The 18,254-nt window shown below is 39.9% G+C and overlaps 2 protein-coding genes across 2 annotated transcripts; one reads left to right on the forward strand and one right to left on the reverse strand.

Moving 5' to 3' along the window:
* Positions 1–810: 810 nt before the first annotated feature.
* Positions 811–10,635, reverse strand: atp6v0a2b (ATPase H+ transporting V0 subunit a2b). The gene is made up of 20 exons (XM_086111774.1): positions 10,113–10,635; positions 9,854–9,932; positions 9,349–9,446; positions 9,134–9,271; positions 8,876–8,973; positions 8,384–8,510; positions 7,838–7,920; positions 7,660–7,753; positions 6,651–6,863; positions 5,849–5,999; positions 5,523–5,662; positions 5,284–5,441; positions 5,089–5,179; positions 4,635–4,753; positions 4,338–4,548; positions 3,828–3,947; positions 3,620–3,739; positions 3,419–3,536; positions 1,877–2,048; positions 811–1,788 (listed from the first exon to the last, which is right to left on the reverse strand). Exons 1-20 carry the CDS (start codon positions 10,227–10,229, stop codon positions 1,686–1,688), a joined length of 2,550 nt encoding a protein of 849 aa, XP_085967900.1. The 5' UTR covers positions 10,230–10,635; the 3' UTR covers positions 811–1,685.
* A 714-nt stretch (positions 10,636–11,349) lies between these two features.
* Positions 11,350–16,905, forward strand: tctn2 (tectonic family member 2). The gene is made up of 18 exons (XM_086112506.1): positions 11,350–11,745; positions 11,857–11,970; positions 12,057–12,127; positions 12,272–12,467; positions 12,559–12,659; positions 12,752–12,948; positions 13,042–13,159; positions 13,260–13,413; positions 13,493–13,570; positions 13,644–13,766; positions 13,868–13,942; positions 14,033–14,128; positions 14,240–14,357; positions 14,426–14,529; positions 14,650–14,791; positions 14,878–15,021; positions 16,176–16,264; positions 16,448–16,905. Exons 1-18 carry the CDS (start codon positions 11,682–11,684, stop codon positions 16,585–16,587), a joined length of 2,124 nt encoding a protein of 707 aa, XP_085968632.1. The 5' UTR covers positions 11,350–11,681; the 3' UTR covers positions 16,588–16,905.
* The last annotated feature ends 1,349 nt before the right edge of the window (positions 16,906–18,254 follow it).

Genomic DNA, 18,254 nt, shown 5'->3' on the forward strand with positions numbered 1-18,254 from the left:
TATACATTTGGCTTATTAATTGGATTCAGTTTCTTCATTATTGAAACCCAACTGTTCAAGTGTCCGGTTGTTATATCACAATTGTTGAGTATGTTGCAAATAAAACAATGGCATTTGTTCTTGTTCCCACGGAGATATTGGTTCAAACATCACCAGAGATTTTACCTCATATATCAAACTTGATTTATTGAGAAGATGTACAGAACATCGATTTATACATTAGCAAAGAGCCACACTGTTATTATAATGGGTGCAAAAATAATTTTATTAAATCTTTCTCAACAAATTATTTAAATGAAATCAGCCATCTCCAAACATTTTATATTACATAAAGTAAAAGTGGCAGTCTGACACAAAATAAGCAAGCAATTAAGAATTTTGAGAAAATTGGAGTGTTGACATATACACAATATTACCACAAATGGCAAAGCAAACCTGGTATTAATGGTTAAAACGGCGTTGCCTTAAACAATACAACTGGTATGAATGAAAACTTGTCAAAACTATGTGGTATCTTATCATCAATGACTGTTCTGCCAGAGAACATGGGACAACAATCAAGGGTAAAATAAACAAAATTAGCCCTCAGTAATTCCTGATGCCAGTCATAATCACCTCAAGTTTAACATACCGCTGATGCCAGACTTTACCGTATAATCACACTCGATAAAGACCTGTGCTGTGACTGTTGATCACTCATTGAAGATGCAGTAAGCAGCTAACCAGCAATCACTGAATTGACTTATCCATGCATAGAATGCAAGATCGTGCAGTAACTGGCAGATACAAAGATGACAATACGAAAACAACAAATGTGCGTTCATCTTTAATTCTGCAGGATTTTATAAGTGGAAAAAAAAATCCTGTTAAAGCAGTAATATGTCATCTCACACCTTCCTGACTTACACTTTTTATTTACAAACATAAAAAGATACCAGATCATACGTTGTGTTTTGGTATCATAAATTAAGAAGGCGAGGCTAACAGAAGGCATTTATGGTGTTCATTCATTGTATTAAGGCAAGCAACCAAAGGCTGAGCTATTAAATGAAGGCTTGCTTTCTACCAAGTGTACGGAAACCAAATGTGCCAAAACTGAAACTTGGGGGAAAAAGTAAAAAAGATGAAGTCGGCGAATTATGTTTTGGATAATTAGGTAATGTGCACAAATAAGAAATGTGTGGGTGGAAAATGAAAAGACGGTTCTTTTATAAATAACAAAAACCTTAGAGATAACCAAATCCAATCTAACAAGGTTTGTGTGCACATGAACGTACTTCACTTTATCAAATTCCCAACTTGGCGGAAGTGCTTCGTAATACTTGACATCAAGTTGGGCCTAATGATAAAATTGAAATTACAAACTACATCATCTGTACCCTAAAGTGAAACATATACTGTCTATGGTACAAAATAGCCTACAATATTTACTGTACAAACTCTCATAACATCTGCATTTTTGGTACATCTCAAACTGGCAGTGTTCTTACATGCTGTAGGGTGTTGTGGTCCTCTTAAAAGTTCAACTCACTAAGGAAAATGGGTAAAGCGGTGACACACACACACAGAAACACACACACACACACACACACACACACACACACAAAAAAATCAAACTCGATGATGAAATCACTGGAATAATCACATTTTGGCTTTTTAAATCATCCAAGCGAATGTCCATTACTTCACAGCAACCCTTCCTGTTCAAAGCTGGAGGGCAGGAGAGAGAAGGAAAACGGGTAAAACTTGACTCCAGTCCCACTGTAGAATTTATTCTGAAACTCCACCCTGAGGGAGGAAAAATAGATTTTTTTTTTTAAATCAAAAAGATTCAATAAAGTCCGTGGCAGTTTGTGCACCTATGTAGGCATCTTACCAGTGCAGTCGAAGGGCGTGGAGGAAAGCAGACAGGCCCTCCATTACCAGCAGGATGGACACGGTGAGAACGGCAAACAGGCCAAACACCGGCACTAAGAATAAAACCCCAAGAATCGATTCCATTCGCAGTCCTACTCGCATCACCATGGCCCAAAGTACTTCAGATAGCTCTGTGTGCAGAAAAATGCCTCCTTATACAAAGTGTGATGACGTGTACATTTAACACCTGTTATGAGGGTACACAGACCGAGCCATCACGCGAATACAGAATATCCGTATGAGTGATACCCATTGAAATGCATTTAGGAAAACAAAAATGTCAACCAAAAACATATTATTCAAAAAGCACCACTAAGCATTCAATATACGTTTTGTGGAGAGGAAATTGGGGGGGAAATAAGGGACGCCGCCCCCAAACAAACAAATTTGCAAGATACAAATTCGCAGGTTCCGATCTGTGAGTATGTGAGGTGAGTGTAATGACAACACTTGTGGGATTAAATGAAAATACAAATGAATTAATGAATTACACTTTGTAAATAATTATTCTTACTGAACTGCATTTTAACTGAATTATACAATTTGATACACTAAGCAATGCTCTTCCATTCAAATTGATTTCGAGTGACCAAATTCATGGCACCCCATTACTAATGAAAGAAAAACCCATCGTGATCGCAAAAATAACTTGACTCTGTCATAAGTAATGATACATCATATTTTTATGAAAACTAACAATGAAAATCAAACGTAGCTTTGGAATTGTGGTGAGATGGGATTATTTTTAAAAACAAAACTTGTGAAACAATAAGTTATTTTGTTTCACAACCTTTTGAGACAATCACTGCAATGAAATATTGTTTGAAACTTTCACTGAAACATGAACTGACCGAATGTTTCTATTCCTTCCACAGACATTCACTAAGATTTGGATCAGGGTTCATAGAAGCCCACTTCAGGTAGGCACCAACAGTGAGCGATGCTGTTGAGCTGAAGGAGACATAATGGGTCTTTTTGGCATGTGAGACCCCAGTGAGCCGACTGGAATGCAACTTTGGTGGTGACTCAGGCAAAAACTTGACCAAGGGAGGGGTTTGGTGAGACAAAAGAGAACTTTCGGAACTCTTCGAGGAAATTCTGGTCCACCTCAGGAAGGGAAAGCACAATGCACCATGTACATTGTGTATGGTGGAGAGGGGGAGGTGGCGACCTTAACTGAGAGGTTATAAGTCGGTGGGGAGAATAATTTGAAACCCTCCTCAGTGATAGACTGCATCTGATTATGGTGGTATGAGGCTGAACTGAAAGGCAAAGCTAATGGTTAACCGGTCGATGTAGGTTCCCACCCATATCTAAGGTCACAAGGTGTGGGTCATGACCAAAAGAACAAGAATAGAAGCTATTTAAGTCGTTTTCTAAATGAACCTTATTTTAATTACCCGGAGGTAATCTAGTTTGTTCCACTACACCGTGAAGCTGCACAGGCATCAAGGAGTTGTTGGTAACCTGCACTGGCTGGACAAGAAGGCTTCATACTTACGGGCATGTGCCAGGCTCAGAGCCCAGAGCCTGAGGTAAGAAGCTGTATTGGATATGCACCCTAGGCAGTATTCTATAGTGTGGATGGCCTGGTGCAGGAACTCATCAGCAAAGTCAAACTGTTAGAAACAAAAACAAAAAAGAAAGTAGCTTATTGGTTTTGTCAAGATGTTGCTGGAGTGCAGTAACTGACAATGCTGACCTCCTCAGTGTGCTGCTCCCCACTCGAGGAGAGCTCACTGTGACTGCTGCCCTCCTCCATGTCATGAGTCCGTAACAAGAAGAGCTCCTCTTCACTGCTATGACGCACACGCTCATAACCCTGAGAATACATATGACATCAACTCAGATTTGCTTAAACATACCGGTACTTGGAGACATTTTGACTGGCAAATAAGTACTCTACTCACCCTGTACAAACTAAGCCGATGACTTCCACGGTGAAGCCAATAGAGGTAGAGTGGTTTCCCAAGGAACAGTACAGGCACTGAGAGCACAGCGATGACTACCAGAAACATCTGCAAGCCGCTCTGGAAATGGAAACAAAAAAAATCCAGCTTCATTTACAGAGTGATCCCCCCGCTCCCCCGCATAAATAAACGTTACTATATCTACGAACAATCTACTAAAATTACAGAAGAGCTAAATAATTTAGAATGATCGCTTTTCATTTTACAGGTGCATAATACTCAGTGAAAAACTTTATCCATCCATCCATCTGACCCCCCCAAAAAATTAGACCAAGGTCTCTTTTCCAAGGGTGTGTTTGTCAATGCTCATTTTGAAGTGCTGTAGTTTAACAACCGTTCATGTGTCAGACAGAGACTTTTATAAACAACAAAATCAGTCTCAGCAGAATCAGTTACGGTTACCCAGCGGGCCAAATATTTGGTAGGAAGCGGGACACTTTAGTTCCTCACCTGTCCAGGGTAAAGGGGCTGCACCGAGTCCCCCTGCATGAGGAACATGTTTATAAAGTGAATGAGGATGCTAGGAGCCTGTCTGGAGTTCTTGGCAGAGAAGAAGAGCCACTTGTAGAGTATCATGAAGACCAGGTATCCAAAGAGGCATAGCAAGAACAAGATCTCGGGGAGAAATACCAAGTACAAATTGTGCTTCCTCCTGAAGTGCCTGTTTTCATGAATAAAAGTGAGATAAACAATCAAGTCCTATCGTTTGCGTTCATCTCATGTTACCATGAAAAATCAAATACTTACAAGTGATTAAAAGTGCTGAGGATCACCCCAAAGCTCATGTGAACGATGCCCAATATGACTGACATTTTCATCTTATAGGAGTTCAGAAACGTAAGACGGTTGGAAGCCAAGTTCCAAATCTTGAATAAGACAAACACAATCATGTATTATCCAAAAATAGCAGGCAGCACAAAGCCGTTAAAGAACTAATGGAAATATGCATTCAAGTTTTACAAATCAAGGACAAAACATGTTTTGTATTATAAATTGAAGGCACATTTCAGCTACGTCAACCATAGCGGCAGTCTAAGCAAATGCATGACAAAAGCTGTATAGCATGACAATGTTTTCATTGAGATGGCAATGACTGGATTATTATATACTGTACATACTCTATTACCAAATCCTTAAACATCATAAGAGGTTATTTTATTGTGATTTTACATGTGACGAGACTTCAACACCGTCCACTCACTGGGTCAATTCCAAGAGGGTATGGTCCTTTGAACACTCCAGTGACATTTGGATCCAGAGTAAGAAAGCCATTCCCTCTGACATCCTGAACACTATTTGGAGAGGATTAAACCACCATAGTGAGTTGAAAGCAGAATATTTGACTCTTTCACAAGCTTTCCTGGATGTTTTGTGTTTGTCTTTGGGACACACTTACTTCCACGCATTAGCTGTGAACATGGCTTTGACGCTCCATCCGGAACCAAAGATGTTCATGGATTTGGAGAAACAGTCATTGTATATCAGGCCGGTATAAACAGAGAAAAGGCCCATCATTAGGATGATGTAACGACCTTCAAAAAAAGTGTTCCAGATCTGGACAGCAAATTATCCAGTTACAAGTCAGCCTTATCAGGAAACAGGTACACTTCGATAACACGCTGTAAAGCAATTTACCTCATTCCTGGTATTCTTAAGCTTGCGGTTGTTCTCACACAACACCATCCAAAAAGCAAAGGCAGCCATAAGAAGACCATGACCCATGTCTCCAAACATCACGGCAAACAGGAAGGGGAATGTAATAATTGTGAAAGGAGCTACAATAAAGAGTGGGGAAGATAGAGGAACAACAGCAATATGAGCTGTAATATTTCCCAAACGGTGGGGCAGTAATTATAATGTACGAGGTAGGTCTCCAAGCATATAAATAAATATATTGTCAAATGCATCTATTTCTACAACAAAAACGGTCACAGCAAAAAGTAAAAAGATACCCCGCTTACCAGGGTTGACTTCTCTGTATGCCCCCACTCCATAGGCATCCACAATGTTCTGGAAGCCAACAGTGAACTTGTTGGACCTTATCAGGGTAGGGGGAGTGTCATTGGTGGGTATGCGATTGACAAAGGATGGAACTGTTGATCCACTTTTCCTCTGCCAAACAAAATACACGTCACCAGAATCAACATGAACATTGATGGGAGTAACGGCATTGGGAATAATGTTTCTTTCAGTGATACGGAATATACAGTAATTACTTTTTCATTCAACGCTGGTACTGTTGTTGCCAAAAAAAAAAACAGCGCAACATTATTTTAATTCGTAAATCACTGAAAGAGTTTTCATTGGACAAGCGGGACCTCTAAACTAAGAGGTCGGAGGTTTTTTTTTTGCTTGCTTTGTTTTTCTTTTACTTTGTGCATATGTAGTGATGATTGGCGGGGTAGAGTCAAATTTCATTGTAAGCCAATCAGAAGGAAGAGAGTTGGGCAGATGCAGACCCAACTGGCTCACACAAGTATGGAGTTATGAGCACTGAAAAAAAGAAACGGGAATGGCGAGCCCAGTTAAATTTGCAGGGAAAGCAGCGTTTGAACTGAAGTACAGACATTACTATTTTACCCCCCCATAACCAAAATTAAAGGAAAGAACGTATACAATAAAAGTGCTTCTCTATGTCAAAGTTGAGTATTTCGAACCTTTAATGGCCATTAAAACAAAATCTGAAACTGGCAGAAAAATAAATTATCTTCCTCGTTTCACAAACTAATGACAAAGTCGGTCGTGGTGGAAGAGTTTCTTTACCGATCCTTCTTCGAGTGCTCTTCTCAGAGTGGGAAGCTCATCGACAGGACACCAGACCTCAGCAATAAGACACTTGTTGGTGACGTCAAAACTACACTGGTTGAGAATGTAGTAGATAGCTTTCATCTTTTTGACCTGGATGACCCAAGTGTAGACCGATTCAGAGGCCTTGATCAGGACCTGCTTCAGGTAATCTTCAGTTCGATGAAGTACCTGCAAACAACAGCAACAAATTGGTTACATAGAATTACCAGCACGACATACTACATGTGGTCTGTATTTTTATGATGCAGATATAAACACAAAGTGGATATTTCCAAATACTTGAGATTGAAAGAACACATTCAGAAGGGATAGAATTCAAGTAGGTGTACCGTATTTAGAAAAAGATTGCCGGGATCTTATGCTGATCATGTGCTACAAGAAGAGCAATTGGATTTTTCAATCACAGTGTGTTAAAGTTAACAAACGATTTACGAGGCAGTGACCCGTCGAGAAACTTTCCTCGCTCGCTAACGCAGAAGAAATTGGTTACACATTTAGGAGAGCCTCTTTGTGGCTACTTTTCAATCTGTACTGTGGTGTTACATGATGTGATAATGGATATGTATGCACGTGTCTTAATTTGCACGTGATCTGGATGCAGTACATCAGTTAAAAAAAAAAAAATCCAAATATGACATCCATTTCTTGAAATCTATTTGCATATTATCTTGAACTGAAATGGAGATAATCTATTTAGAGGTTTTTAAAATGGTTTAAAATTATTTGGAATGCGGCCTAAATCCTTTTTTTTACGTCTTAACATTTTCAGTGCATCTACGGTTTGCTATTAACTGTGTTGCCTCACTTTTGATATTTAACCTCCGTATATCACATTTTAACAATATGACAGTAAACACATTTACAAGGAATATCTGTTAGTCAATGACAAACACACCAAACTTGCATTCTGTCACCAATTCAACCAGTGCAAGAAAAAAAAACAACAACAAAAAAGAGGACATACAGTGTGCAGGTCCTGAATGCGAGTACTTAGTCCTTGCACAACATCGTTCCTCTCCTCATTGTTACTGGGATATGGATACAGATGACAGTGGTAGCTAGGGGTGGAAAGAAAACAGATATCACTTGAAGGTGACTCTTTCTTTTCCATAGCAATACAATATAGTAGTGTGGAATATTACCAGTCACAGATCTTCTTCACTTTCTGGCCAATTTGTTCTCCCCAGTAGGAGATGAGAAACACAACACTTTTGGTGGGCTCACCCTATAAAAAAGGCATAATGGCTTCATTTAAGAATATTAGCATCACAACATGAAGACGAAAAAAAGATTCCATTGATTTTTATGAACAACTGCGAGGCAGACGTGTTAACAATTTAGCTGCCGTGATGCCAAGAAAGAGATTCCAAAACATAATTTTAAGCACATCCACATGGTATTATTTTCACACAACATTTTAGCAATCTGCGTTATGGTAACATGGTAAGACGGTGTATCTCATACCACTGTTTACCTGACATGCCCAAAGTAAACTGTGACAAATACCCCCTCCACCCATCCACCAACACACACAAAAATCAGTCACCAAACCAATGTTATTAGTTTTTAAAAAGCCACAATAAAATGATGATTATGTTATTTGGGATGTTAGGGTCACTCATAGCTTAAATTTATCTAATCAAAATGTGCAGGTAACGCGGCAAACCAGAGCCAATTTAAAGACCTACAGTGTCAGGATCTTCGAGATACTCCTCAATTTCAGCATAGCTGAGAATAGTGAAGCCTTTACACACTCTCCACAGCATTCGCTCAAAGGCCTCGATCTTTGCCCTCTGGATGAGCCCAGAAATAAAACTGCGAAAGAATGAAAACAAGATTCACAAACAGCACAACCATGCATGTATTTTACTCATCTATCAATCCATCCAACCATTTGGCACTGGACTAGAGCTGGTCCCAAAAGCCGGTATCCCACTGAGGGGCGGACGTATGCGAGTGATGGCAAACGTAGCGAATGTTGTGTTCTCGTCAGGGATCATTCAAGGTTGCAAGCGTTCGCCCAATGTTCTTCGGATGCTTGCCAACAGTTTAAATGTTTTTTTTCTTGTCGCAAGAAAAACATTCGCAACCTTCGCAAACATTCGCAAATATTGCCCATTCAAATGTTGCTCAGCTTTGATATATTGTATGTCATACAACAAACAGAGTTTTCATTTTACCCTAGTTTGGCTCCAAGCCTCTGCATACTGCTATAATCCATCATTGTGTCTTTTTCTAGGAAAGGAAACTCCTCATATGCAACTTGCAACGGCTCTCTCTGGAGGGAAAGCGATACATAATCAAGGGACGGGAGAGAAGAAAATGTATGAAACAGCAGATTCCACTCTTCATGTATTATCAGGCTGGGTGTTAACACATCGTTTTCAGTGTTACATGCACAACAAGAAATGCCAGCTACTACAGTATGACTCACTTACCTCAGCGCTTCTCTGCACAAAGTTGCAAGTGATGCGCAGCATGTGTGTGTACTCTGTGAGCTCCAACAGATTCTTCTGCAATCTCTCCTTATTCCTCATGACCTCCCCTAACTCCACTTCCAGCCTCTGTAGTTGCTCCTGCACAAACACATGCATACACAACCACTGGGCTGCTAACCAGGAGTCAAAATGTGTAATAAAGGCTGTGGACATACCATTATACCCATCACGTGTTTTGGTAAAGGAGCCACAGGATTAACATCGCCGTCTGGCAAAGAAATGTCAGCTTTCTTGATTTCTCTCAACAGATAGCCTGTGGACAGCACATGGGGCAGTTTAAAACTCTGCATGAAGCTATTGTGTATTTTAAACAAATCTTATTACCAGCCTTTCAAACCGCATTAGGGGGTTATTCTCTCGTCTTGACTGAATAAAAAAGTTCAGTTGAGTGAAAGCCCTCACATTCAACTCAATGAACACAGGATGGCATTCTCATAACAACAGTCACTGACTTTCAATTGAATTCAATGAGAAGACGCTCTGTTCATTATTGTATTACTACTCTATGCAATTATAGCTTTCTCCAGGCCTTGAACTAAGTCACTGCATTCATACTTTCAATTTACACAATTACGCACATAAATTCATTAATCACAATCCTATCATATTGGCTTTCACTCAAACCCATTGGTATTCTGTTTCAGATCAAAAAATACATACCAAGGATCCTCTCCATCTCTTCACATCTTTTGATTTCATTGACATATTTTCGTTGAAATGCATTAACACTGGGATTAAGCTGAAACAGGAAGCCACATAAAAACGTCAACAGCTGTTGCACGGCAAAATGAAATTTAACGCGACACTTTTCATTTCGTTTTTTAATTTAGAAACCTCAGCGAAGAATGGTAACAACGGTCATGAAAGCATTTGTGAGAGACATTTTCTACAAGAAAATGTAAACTGCATCAGAACTTACATCTCTGAACTCTACAATGCCCAATTCTCCTAGATCACCGATGCAGTCGTATGCTGACCCGGACTGAAGGAACAGTTGGGCCAAGCACATTTCTTCACCCCGCAGCAAAGAGCCCATTTTAGCTTGCTGATCCCTTCTTCTCTGCTGAGTGACTGCTGTTGTTAGCAAGCTAACAAGCTGGTCGAAGATAGATAACGTTCATTAAATTTCAGCCAGTGTCCCGCAAGTTGCGTCGAGTTCATCCAGCGTCATATTGTGAATCCTGTGGTACAAATACACTTGACTTGCTTCACGTCCTAACGCTATCCATACACAGGTTCTTTCTATCGTTGTACCAGCTATATATAAGGCTATATCGCTCTTCGCTTGGCTGAAAATAAAGCTCCTTCCAAAGATCAAATAGATACGATAAGTCCTCAAATAGTAGGGTCACCATCAACCAGCAAACAACTTGATATGCAATTTTTTCATAGTTCATAAAGTTTTAGCAGGAGGTCGCTGGTTTATTCTCCACGTCACTCTGTTTTGGAGTCTGCGCAGTGAGCCCCTTACGCTTGATTGTGTGCTACACGTGATCGGGCGAATTGTACACAAAATAATTTATGCGAATGGAGTTTTATTTTTGGGCAAAAATATGACTGCTATGAAATACATAATTCAAATGAGGATCTGTGGATTAAAAAATTAATTAATGTCTTAAATTGTAAATCAAGCTAATGATTAAAAACACGATAAAAAATGTCCTAGAAGAACACTTTCACAAAATAAAACTATTTTTGTTTTGTTATGGATAAAATACAGAACTTTTAAAACTCTATACAAACATCTACTGATTAGATGTAGTTTTATTGTGTATTTATTTATTTTTAAACAAAAAAAATCTTGAAATAAGTACTACTTCTGGGGTGTTTTTCATTCCAATTAATTCATAATTATTTATTTATAGATTTAATTATGTATTTGTTTGTTAATTATTACAATATCATAATTTAGAATTTCGTTTTGGTATTTCTCAGAAAGAAACTGCAGTGTCTAAATAAACTCACATCTAGACGCCTTAAGATACGTAAAAAGTGCCGACTTAAAGATTTCCTGTTCTTGAAATTTAATAGTCGCATGAAATTAACTCGATCCATTTTTTTAAGCGCCACTTTAAAACGGTGGGAGATGTTGAGAACCGGATGTACGTATATTTCATCGCGCTATGTTTGTTATCCAACAGTACTTTGCCTTTGGGAAGTGGCGATACTGTTAATTCTCCATATACGGTTGTAATGTGTGCAGATTTTTTTCTGAAATATATATTTAATGTTTTGCAACGACCAAGAATAATAAAAGATAACTCGTTTTAGCGGCGCACCAACATGCCAAAGTCGCGTAATAACTACGTCACCGTGTGTTTTCGTGTTTGTCGCTAAGTAACGCGTAACTCAAAAGTATCTTGAAGCTTCAATCTTGAATGTTACTGTGATTTTTAACCACATAATCTGTTAGACATGTGTTTGGTGAATCAGGATTTGACTCCATGATCAATGACTTAAAAAGTCTCCGCAAGCTCCTTCGGATAAAATGGTCAAAGTGGTGGTTGTCCTGTCTTTCCTACTGTTTTGTTGGGCAGATAGCACAAACCTTGGTAAGTAATGGTATTTCTGAGTTGAGTTAGTACATTTAAATGCGACAGTTTAATGTTATAAATCTACGACCAGTAGGCTATGTGTTCAGACATACATGTCCTTGTCATCAGTTTTCCAGCCATCGTTCATTATTGCCACTGGACCGAGAATCACAGCATTTTTACTTGGAAACATAAAAGACGTCTCTCTGAATGTACGCACAGTATTTCCATCTAATGTAACAGGTACATACAACAAGAACTCCTTATCATTTTTAATTGAGGGGGGTAAGGCACGTGCTAACTATTGTCGGTTGTTGGTTTATTGACAGGAAGCATTGACCCTCCATCGTGTGCAGCTGACGAAACGTTGTGGATTGTCACAAAGGAACTGGTTGGAACGGTAGGAACGTCAACTTCCAAAGCGTTATACTTCGTCACGACATGCATAGATGAAACCGAAAAAAATGTAAAACCACACAACAATGACCGAGTGCACTCATTTGACATGCAATGGTCCTCCTTTGTTTGATTTGTGATTCCACAGAATGCACTCCGGGTTAATCTGCAGTTAAATAAAACCCTTCATTTGTGTGGTGATAACGAAACCGACTGCTGTCCAAAGCCGTTGTGTGTCCTCGAGAGCCTGCAGGTATCTGCCTGTGTGGGCAACGCGGTTCAGGCATCATTGCTGATCCAGGCCAAGATTCATGCTCATTTGATTTCTGCTTTTCCTAGAACAGGTAGTTATACTGAATCTGCTATGCTATACTCTAACTTGAATTACAAGAGCGTCATAATTTTCAGTAAATGTTAATCTCCTGTCCTTTCTAGACAATCAAACGGTCATTCCAAACCAAGTGTATGAACCTCTGGGCTCCTGTCCATGTGACCTCACTGCTAGGACCTGTGATATCCGCTGTTGTTGTGACAAGGTACCTGCAAGAAAACGGACCAGTATCACAATAATAATAATAATAATATTGTCTATTTATCCTCTATGTCATGTTTGCCTTTGCTTCAACAGGACTGTTCGCCTGAAGAGTTGAAGCTGTTCCAGTCGCACTGTCACCCAGGACCCTTTGGTGGGCAGCTCCCTCCAGTTCCAGACTATCACTGCTCTGCGCGAAGAGACAACTCCCCAGATTGGTTTCCCTTTCTGTGTGTCATCTCCCCACCTGAAAACAACCCATATCTGGGACTCTTCTACAATGGAGACAAAATGTAAAATGTTATTTTGTTGTTTTGTTGGATTTCTTATGTTATTCATTGCCAAAATTCTTTATGCGTTGTATTTTTGTCATTTGATTTGTTTAGAATACCAAAGCCTCGCCCCTCCTTCCAAATCCCTGTTTTGTCTGAACCAGTTTTTAATACCTACAGACAAGGAAATCCCATTTTTACTTTGGATGATCAATTGTTCACTATTCCCCAGGTTAGTAATGTTTGATTTATGAGTAACAATGGCATGGTTTGTCTTTTTTGTGTTCATTTTGCCAAAGATAACCAAAACATTGGCTGTGTTTTGTACACAGATGGCAATTGGACACTGTGTTGACAATGCTCCTGTAGCCTTTTTGGAGAATTTTAGTCACAAATGTGTAAACCTGCTGAACTCTTGTCCAACTGCTTTCCCTTTACGAACACTTGCATCAGATTTAAGAGTTCGAGTGAACAATGGACAAGGAGGTATGTATTTAGACTTAGATAACTGTAAACACTGCCTGTAAACATTTTGGTTTGGTTAAATAATTTCTCTTTCCTCTAGGTGATGTCACAGTCATAGTTAGAGATGAATTGATAGGGGATTTGAGTCAATTCCTGTCAAATGCAGTTGTTAATCCAGGTACAAATATTACAACATACCATCGTCACGCAGATTTGTGTCCTCTGTGCCTGATGAATTTATTTCCCTTCAGATCAGAGCCTGGTCTGTGACAAGGTCACCTTGGCGTTGGATTACACATTCTACTGGAAAAGAAATCACATCACAAAAGTCATCCTGATACGCTCTGTCGGAACAGTCATTTTCAAAGGAAGCGGTACAAGGCCATTACACATCCCTTATATAATCCATATCATTAAAAAAAAAAATTAGGCGGGGGGGGGGCGGCTTTGCTCTCTAATCAGTTTGTCTTTGCAGTGGAGTTAACTACGAGGTATTCTGCTGTTTTCCTGACGAGAGATTATGTGGGAGAGTCCAACTCGGGGAATCCAGGTGAGAGCAGTTTATCCTGAGAAAATTTGTGAGATTTGTTTCAGTCAAATATGAAATACCTGCTTAACACACCAGCATCTGGAATGACAGGTTATCAAGTGGGAAAGCCCGTCATTGCCGGAATTGAGCGCACACAAGACACTACTTTCTCTGTGCAGAGGGCATCAATCAATCTCTGGAAACCAGGTGATACGATGACAGTTGTTTGGTTGATCATCGATTGTCACCAATTGAATGCTAGCGTTCTTTGTACTAAAATCAATTAACAAAGAACCTATTCATCATTCTGCTTTAAAGTGCGCGATGGGCTATGTTTCACTGCTGAGAAACAGCCAGTTCTGTTCGCTATGAATTCAACATCAGGATGTCATTTACATGTCAGCCTCCAAAACCTGACCCAGTGTGATCTCCTCAGGTAAGATTCTCATAATATAAAATGTAGTACATGTGCTCAAGCAAAGTAAAATGTCTTCTCTCCTCCAGAGCCACTGTTGGTTCTTTGCAGACAAACTTGATCACAGCCACATATGTTGCAAACAAGGGAAACCCAAATTCTGAAAAAGAGGCAGACTGGGTCAAAATAAGCTGTAAGTACACATGATGAATGTATTTTTTAGTCACATGTGTTTGATGTATAGATGACTAATGAGCTCATGGAATGAACTGCTGTGCATTTCTGCTTTACTGTCGTGTGAACTGATTTTTAGATATGAACTCAAGCACTTCTTTGGAAGATGGAGATGGTTCGTGTGGTGGGATTCCGTCCCACATCCATATCTCCATTTGGAGTCTAGTTACTGAGACGACTGAAGGAACTGCTCAAAGCAATATCCAAGCTATACAAGTTCGGTATGTGTATAGAAGTCCAAATCATGCTGCATACTGTAAATAACAGTAATTCAAGACTAATTCTTCTTTTTTTGGACTATTTTTAGGTCCACACTCTCCACATGGACATTAGACTGCGGAGGAGGGGATTTGTCTCCATGTGCAGATCCTACAGAGACCCAGATGTTTCATGTGACTTCGTCAGTTACCTTTATTGAGATTCCGATCCATCATGGACCTCCAAAAACCAGGTCATTAAAACGGCAAACCCCCCCTTGCAAATATTGATACTAGTTGAAGCAATTCATTTTAAAATGATCGGTCAGGTCATGGTCTCAATCATCCTGTTCTTATGGCTACAAAAGTGAATTCCTTGAAAACAGCTAATCTCTTGGCAAATAGGCAGACACGGTGATTTTGTATTTCAGTGAGAAAAAAAGCCAATTTTCACTTTGTATTTATCGCTACACGTCCATTTTAGAAATGGGCTGGAAGATAATTACGTATGAGTCATGCAGCGAAGGGTGTGTTCGCAAATTCACTTTTCCCAACACGATTCGGAAAGTGGCGTGTCTGAATAGGCGGAGTGTGCTCAGAACGTATTTTCGAATGCGCCGAGAGCACAGAAGATGGAAGCAGACCCACAGGTCTGCTTCGGTCTGCTTCCATCTTCTGGCGAAATATAAAACAGCTTTTTTTGTACACGTCTACTGCGGTCAACAGTGCTGTTGGGCCACACATTATTAATTTTATGCCAGAAGCAAACATGACAAGAGCCAAAATGACATGTGGCTCACTCAAAGGAGTTCTCCACAGTATCAATCTGGGACCGCTCCAATGTGAGCTGCGGGCCGGACTTTGGACACGCCTGATTTAAACAATTGCATCTGTTAAGAGTCACGGATTATTTAAAAGTTTTACGGCTTGCGTGAAAAAAAACTTTGTGAGCCACATTGTGACCTGACACTGCGGTAGCGGCTCCCCGAGGGGAGAAATGTAAATTTTGTGAATTTGGAGGATGTGTCTGCTCCTTACTAATATTCTTGGCCCTCAGATGGTTCGTGTGGTGGGATTCCGTCCCACATCCAGACTCAACTGTTGTAAATGTCCTGTCGAGACGAGGAAGTTGCACCGCAGATGTCCTCTGCAGTTTTTAATCACAGGCTGCAGCACATTTCTCTGCTGCATTGTGCAATTTCCAAACCGCACAATGATGGAACTAGTACTGACAAATCTCCATTGAAATTGCTCAAGACGGTTTCCATACTAAATTTCTTGAAGTTTCTTAAAAAGTAGAGTATTTTTTTCAGTGTTGTTGTTTGGATACAGTGATTTTGTGTGCAAGTGATGCACTGATATGTAAGGGTGAGCTGAACTGCAGTACTGTACTCTTTTTGTTTCTCAGGTTCCAGATAAACTTCACAGAGTATGATTGTAACAAAAATGATGTATGCTGGCCTCATCTTGCCTTCCCCTTGACCAAATATTACACTGGTAAGTCTCATCTCACAATGGTTTCTGGATTTCTTACATAAGCAATATTTGACCACTATATTTGACCGCGTACTAAGTTAAAGAATCGGTTACATTCAGTTTAAAAAAAAAAGTAGTGTTAGTGTTAAAATCATTGTATTCCAATTTCAATGCACTTTTTATTCACGTTTTCTTTTTTATTAGGTGAACCACATTCTCAGGCTTTGGCAAAAGGCCTAATCTTGCTCTTCTTTTTCATCGCCGCCTCACTTCTTGGGACTCCCTGGAGGCAAATCCGGCAGGCATGGAATAGTTCTTCTCGTGCTGTAATACGGGATTACTGAAGAGATGCTTGTGTGATACAGTTATGTAAGAACAGTTCTTACACTGGGTGTAGGTTTACTCTTTAGATGTGTTATCTAGAACATGCTATGTTCACACAGACCAGAGATTCACGTGCGTGCAAGCAAATCATGTCAACGTTCACCATTAGAGAGCTATCATATAGCAGAGTGCTTGAGGTGAACGGTCAGTTCTCCAGCAACCAGTCCCCATTTCCTTACTTGGACTGTAAAGTTCTTTGTGCTGTTGGTTCATGTTTATATTGTGTATAGTGGCAGGTGCGACATTTTGTTATGAAATAAAAAATGAGTTGAATGTTATTTTCTGGGGCTCCAACCTGAATGTTATTTTCTGGGGCTCAAACCTTTCACAATGGGTAGAGGGTATATTTCTCTCCTCACAAGTTTAATTAATGTAACAAGAAGCATACATGCATGACCATCCGACTGACTGGATTTTGTATCCAATTCCTACAATGTCATTACCAGACTGTTCATTGCAACAGTCAGAGCACATCAGAAGGGTAAAGTATTCTTCATGTGAAAATTGTGGATGAAACATACAGACCTACTCCCTTCAAGACAACAGTTCCACAATCTGAGTCAAGCCAACAAAAACCTATTTTTGTATTACAGTATTGTTATCTATTCATCATCCGAAACCGATTAATCCTCACGAGGGTCGCGGCTGAGAAAAGAAAAAAAAAGAGTGTTGCATGCACAAATAAATGTTTCAGAAAAAGAACTGTACACAGTATAGAATGCAATATAGATATATAGATGTGCTAACCAATTATACGATGTGCTGCTCTGTTATTTAACACTTTGGTTTACTTACATGTTTGTATTGTACAAAAATAATCACATTCGTTTGAATGTTCGGAAGTAGTCTATTAAGTTAGTTTCATTCGTTTTATCTCTGATAAAAAATATATTTTACAATATGGGCAGTTGGAATATAAGAAAAGTTGCTGGTGGCGCATCGCGGTACACTCGCCTGACTTGTGCAGGCCGCGTGGGATCGGTTCACACTCAGTGACAGTGAGAATGTGGGTGTGTATGGTTGTTCATCTCTATATGTGCTTTGCGACTGACTGCCGACCAGTTCAGGGGGTAATCCGCCCTTTCGCCCAAAGTTAGCTGGGGTAGGCTCCAGCACCCCCCACGACCACTTCAAGATAAACGGTGATGAAAATGGATGGAATTTTTAAAAAAGGTCAGATGGAGCCTTCTATACAAACATAATTGCGTTTGATTGTTGTAGTTTATTTGTTTATGGTTAATTCGTTTGATATTTATTGGTCCTTAAATTGGGCGGCCCAGTGGTTGACTGGTTAGCTCGTCAACCTCACAATGCAGAGGTTCTGGGTTTGATCCCGGCTCTGGCCTTATTGCGTGGAGTTTGCATGTTTTCCCCATCCCTGCGTGGGTTTTCTCCAGGTACTCCGGTTTTCCTCCCACATTCCAAAAAACATGCATAGCATGCTGATTGACCACTCTAAATTGTCCCAAAGTGTGAGTGCGGATGGTTGTTCGTCTCTGTGGGCCTTGCGATTGGCTGGCAACTGGTTCAAGGTGTCCCCTGCCTCCTGCCTGAAGACAGCTGGGAAAGGCTCCAGCACCTCCGACGACCCTTGTTAGGATAAAGCAGATCGGAAAATGGATGCATG

The sequence above is a fragment of the Hippocampus guttulatus genome, chromosome 5, assembly GCF_054856545.1.
Source record: "Hippocampus guttulatus isolate MCC_2025c chromosome 5, RoL_Hgut_1.0, whole genome shotgun sequence".
NCBI lineage: Eukaryota > Metazoa > Chordata > Actinopteri > Syngnathiformes > Syngnathidae > Hippocampus > Hippocampus guttulatus.

What these genes read in the sequence shown, in the direction of transcription:
- atp6v0a2b (XM_086111774.1), bottom strand. Translation starts at nt 10,229, where the DNA reads ATGGGCTCTTTGCTGCGGGGTGAAGAAATGTGCTTGGCCCAACTGTTC. An exon ending in AGGCTTGGAGCCAAACTAGG is followed by an intron (nt 8,511 to 8,875) that starts GTAAAATGAAAA and finishes ATTCTTTCGCAG; the next exon opens with TTTTATTTCTGGGCTCATCC. An exon ending in CTCAGCACTTTTAATCACTT is followed by an intron (nt 4,549 to 4,634) that starts GTAAGTATTTGA and finishes TCATGAAAACAG; the next exon opens with GCACTTCAGGAGGAAGCACA.
- tctn2 (XM_086112506.1), top strand. Translation starts at nt 11,682, where the DNA reads ATGGTCAAAGTGGTGGTTGTCCTGTCTTTCCTACTGTTTTGTTGGGCA. An exon ending in CAAAGGAACTGGTTGGAACG is followed by an intron (nt 12,128 to 12,271) that starts GTAGGAACGTCA and finishes GTGATTCCACAG; the next exon opens with AATGCACTCCGGGTTAATCT. An exon ending in AATCAATCTCTGGAAACCAG is followed by an intron (nt 14,129 to 14,239) that starts GTGATACGATGA and finishes TCTGCTTTAAAG; the next exon opens with TGCGCGATGGGCTATGTTTC.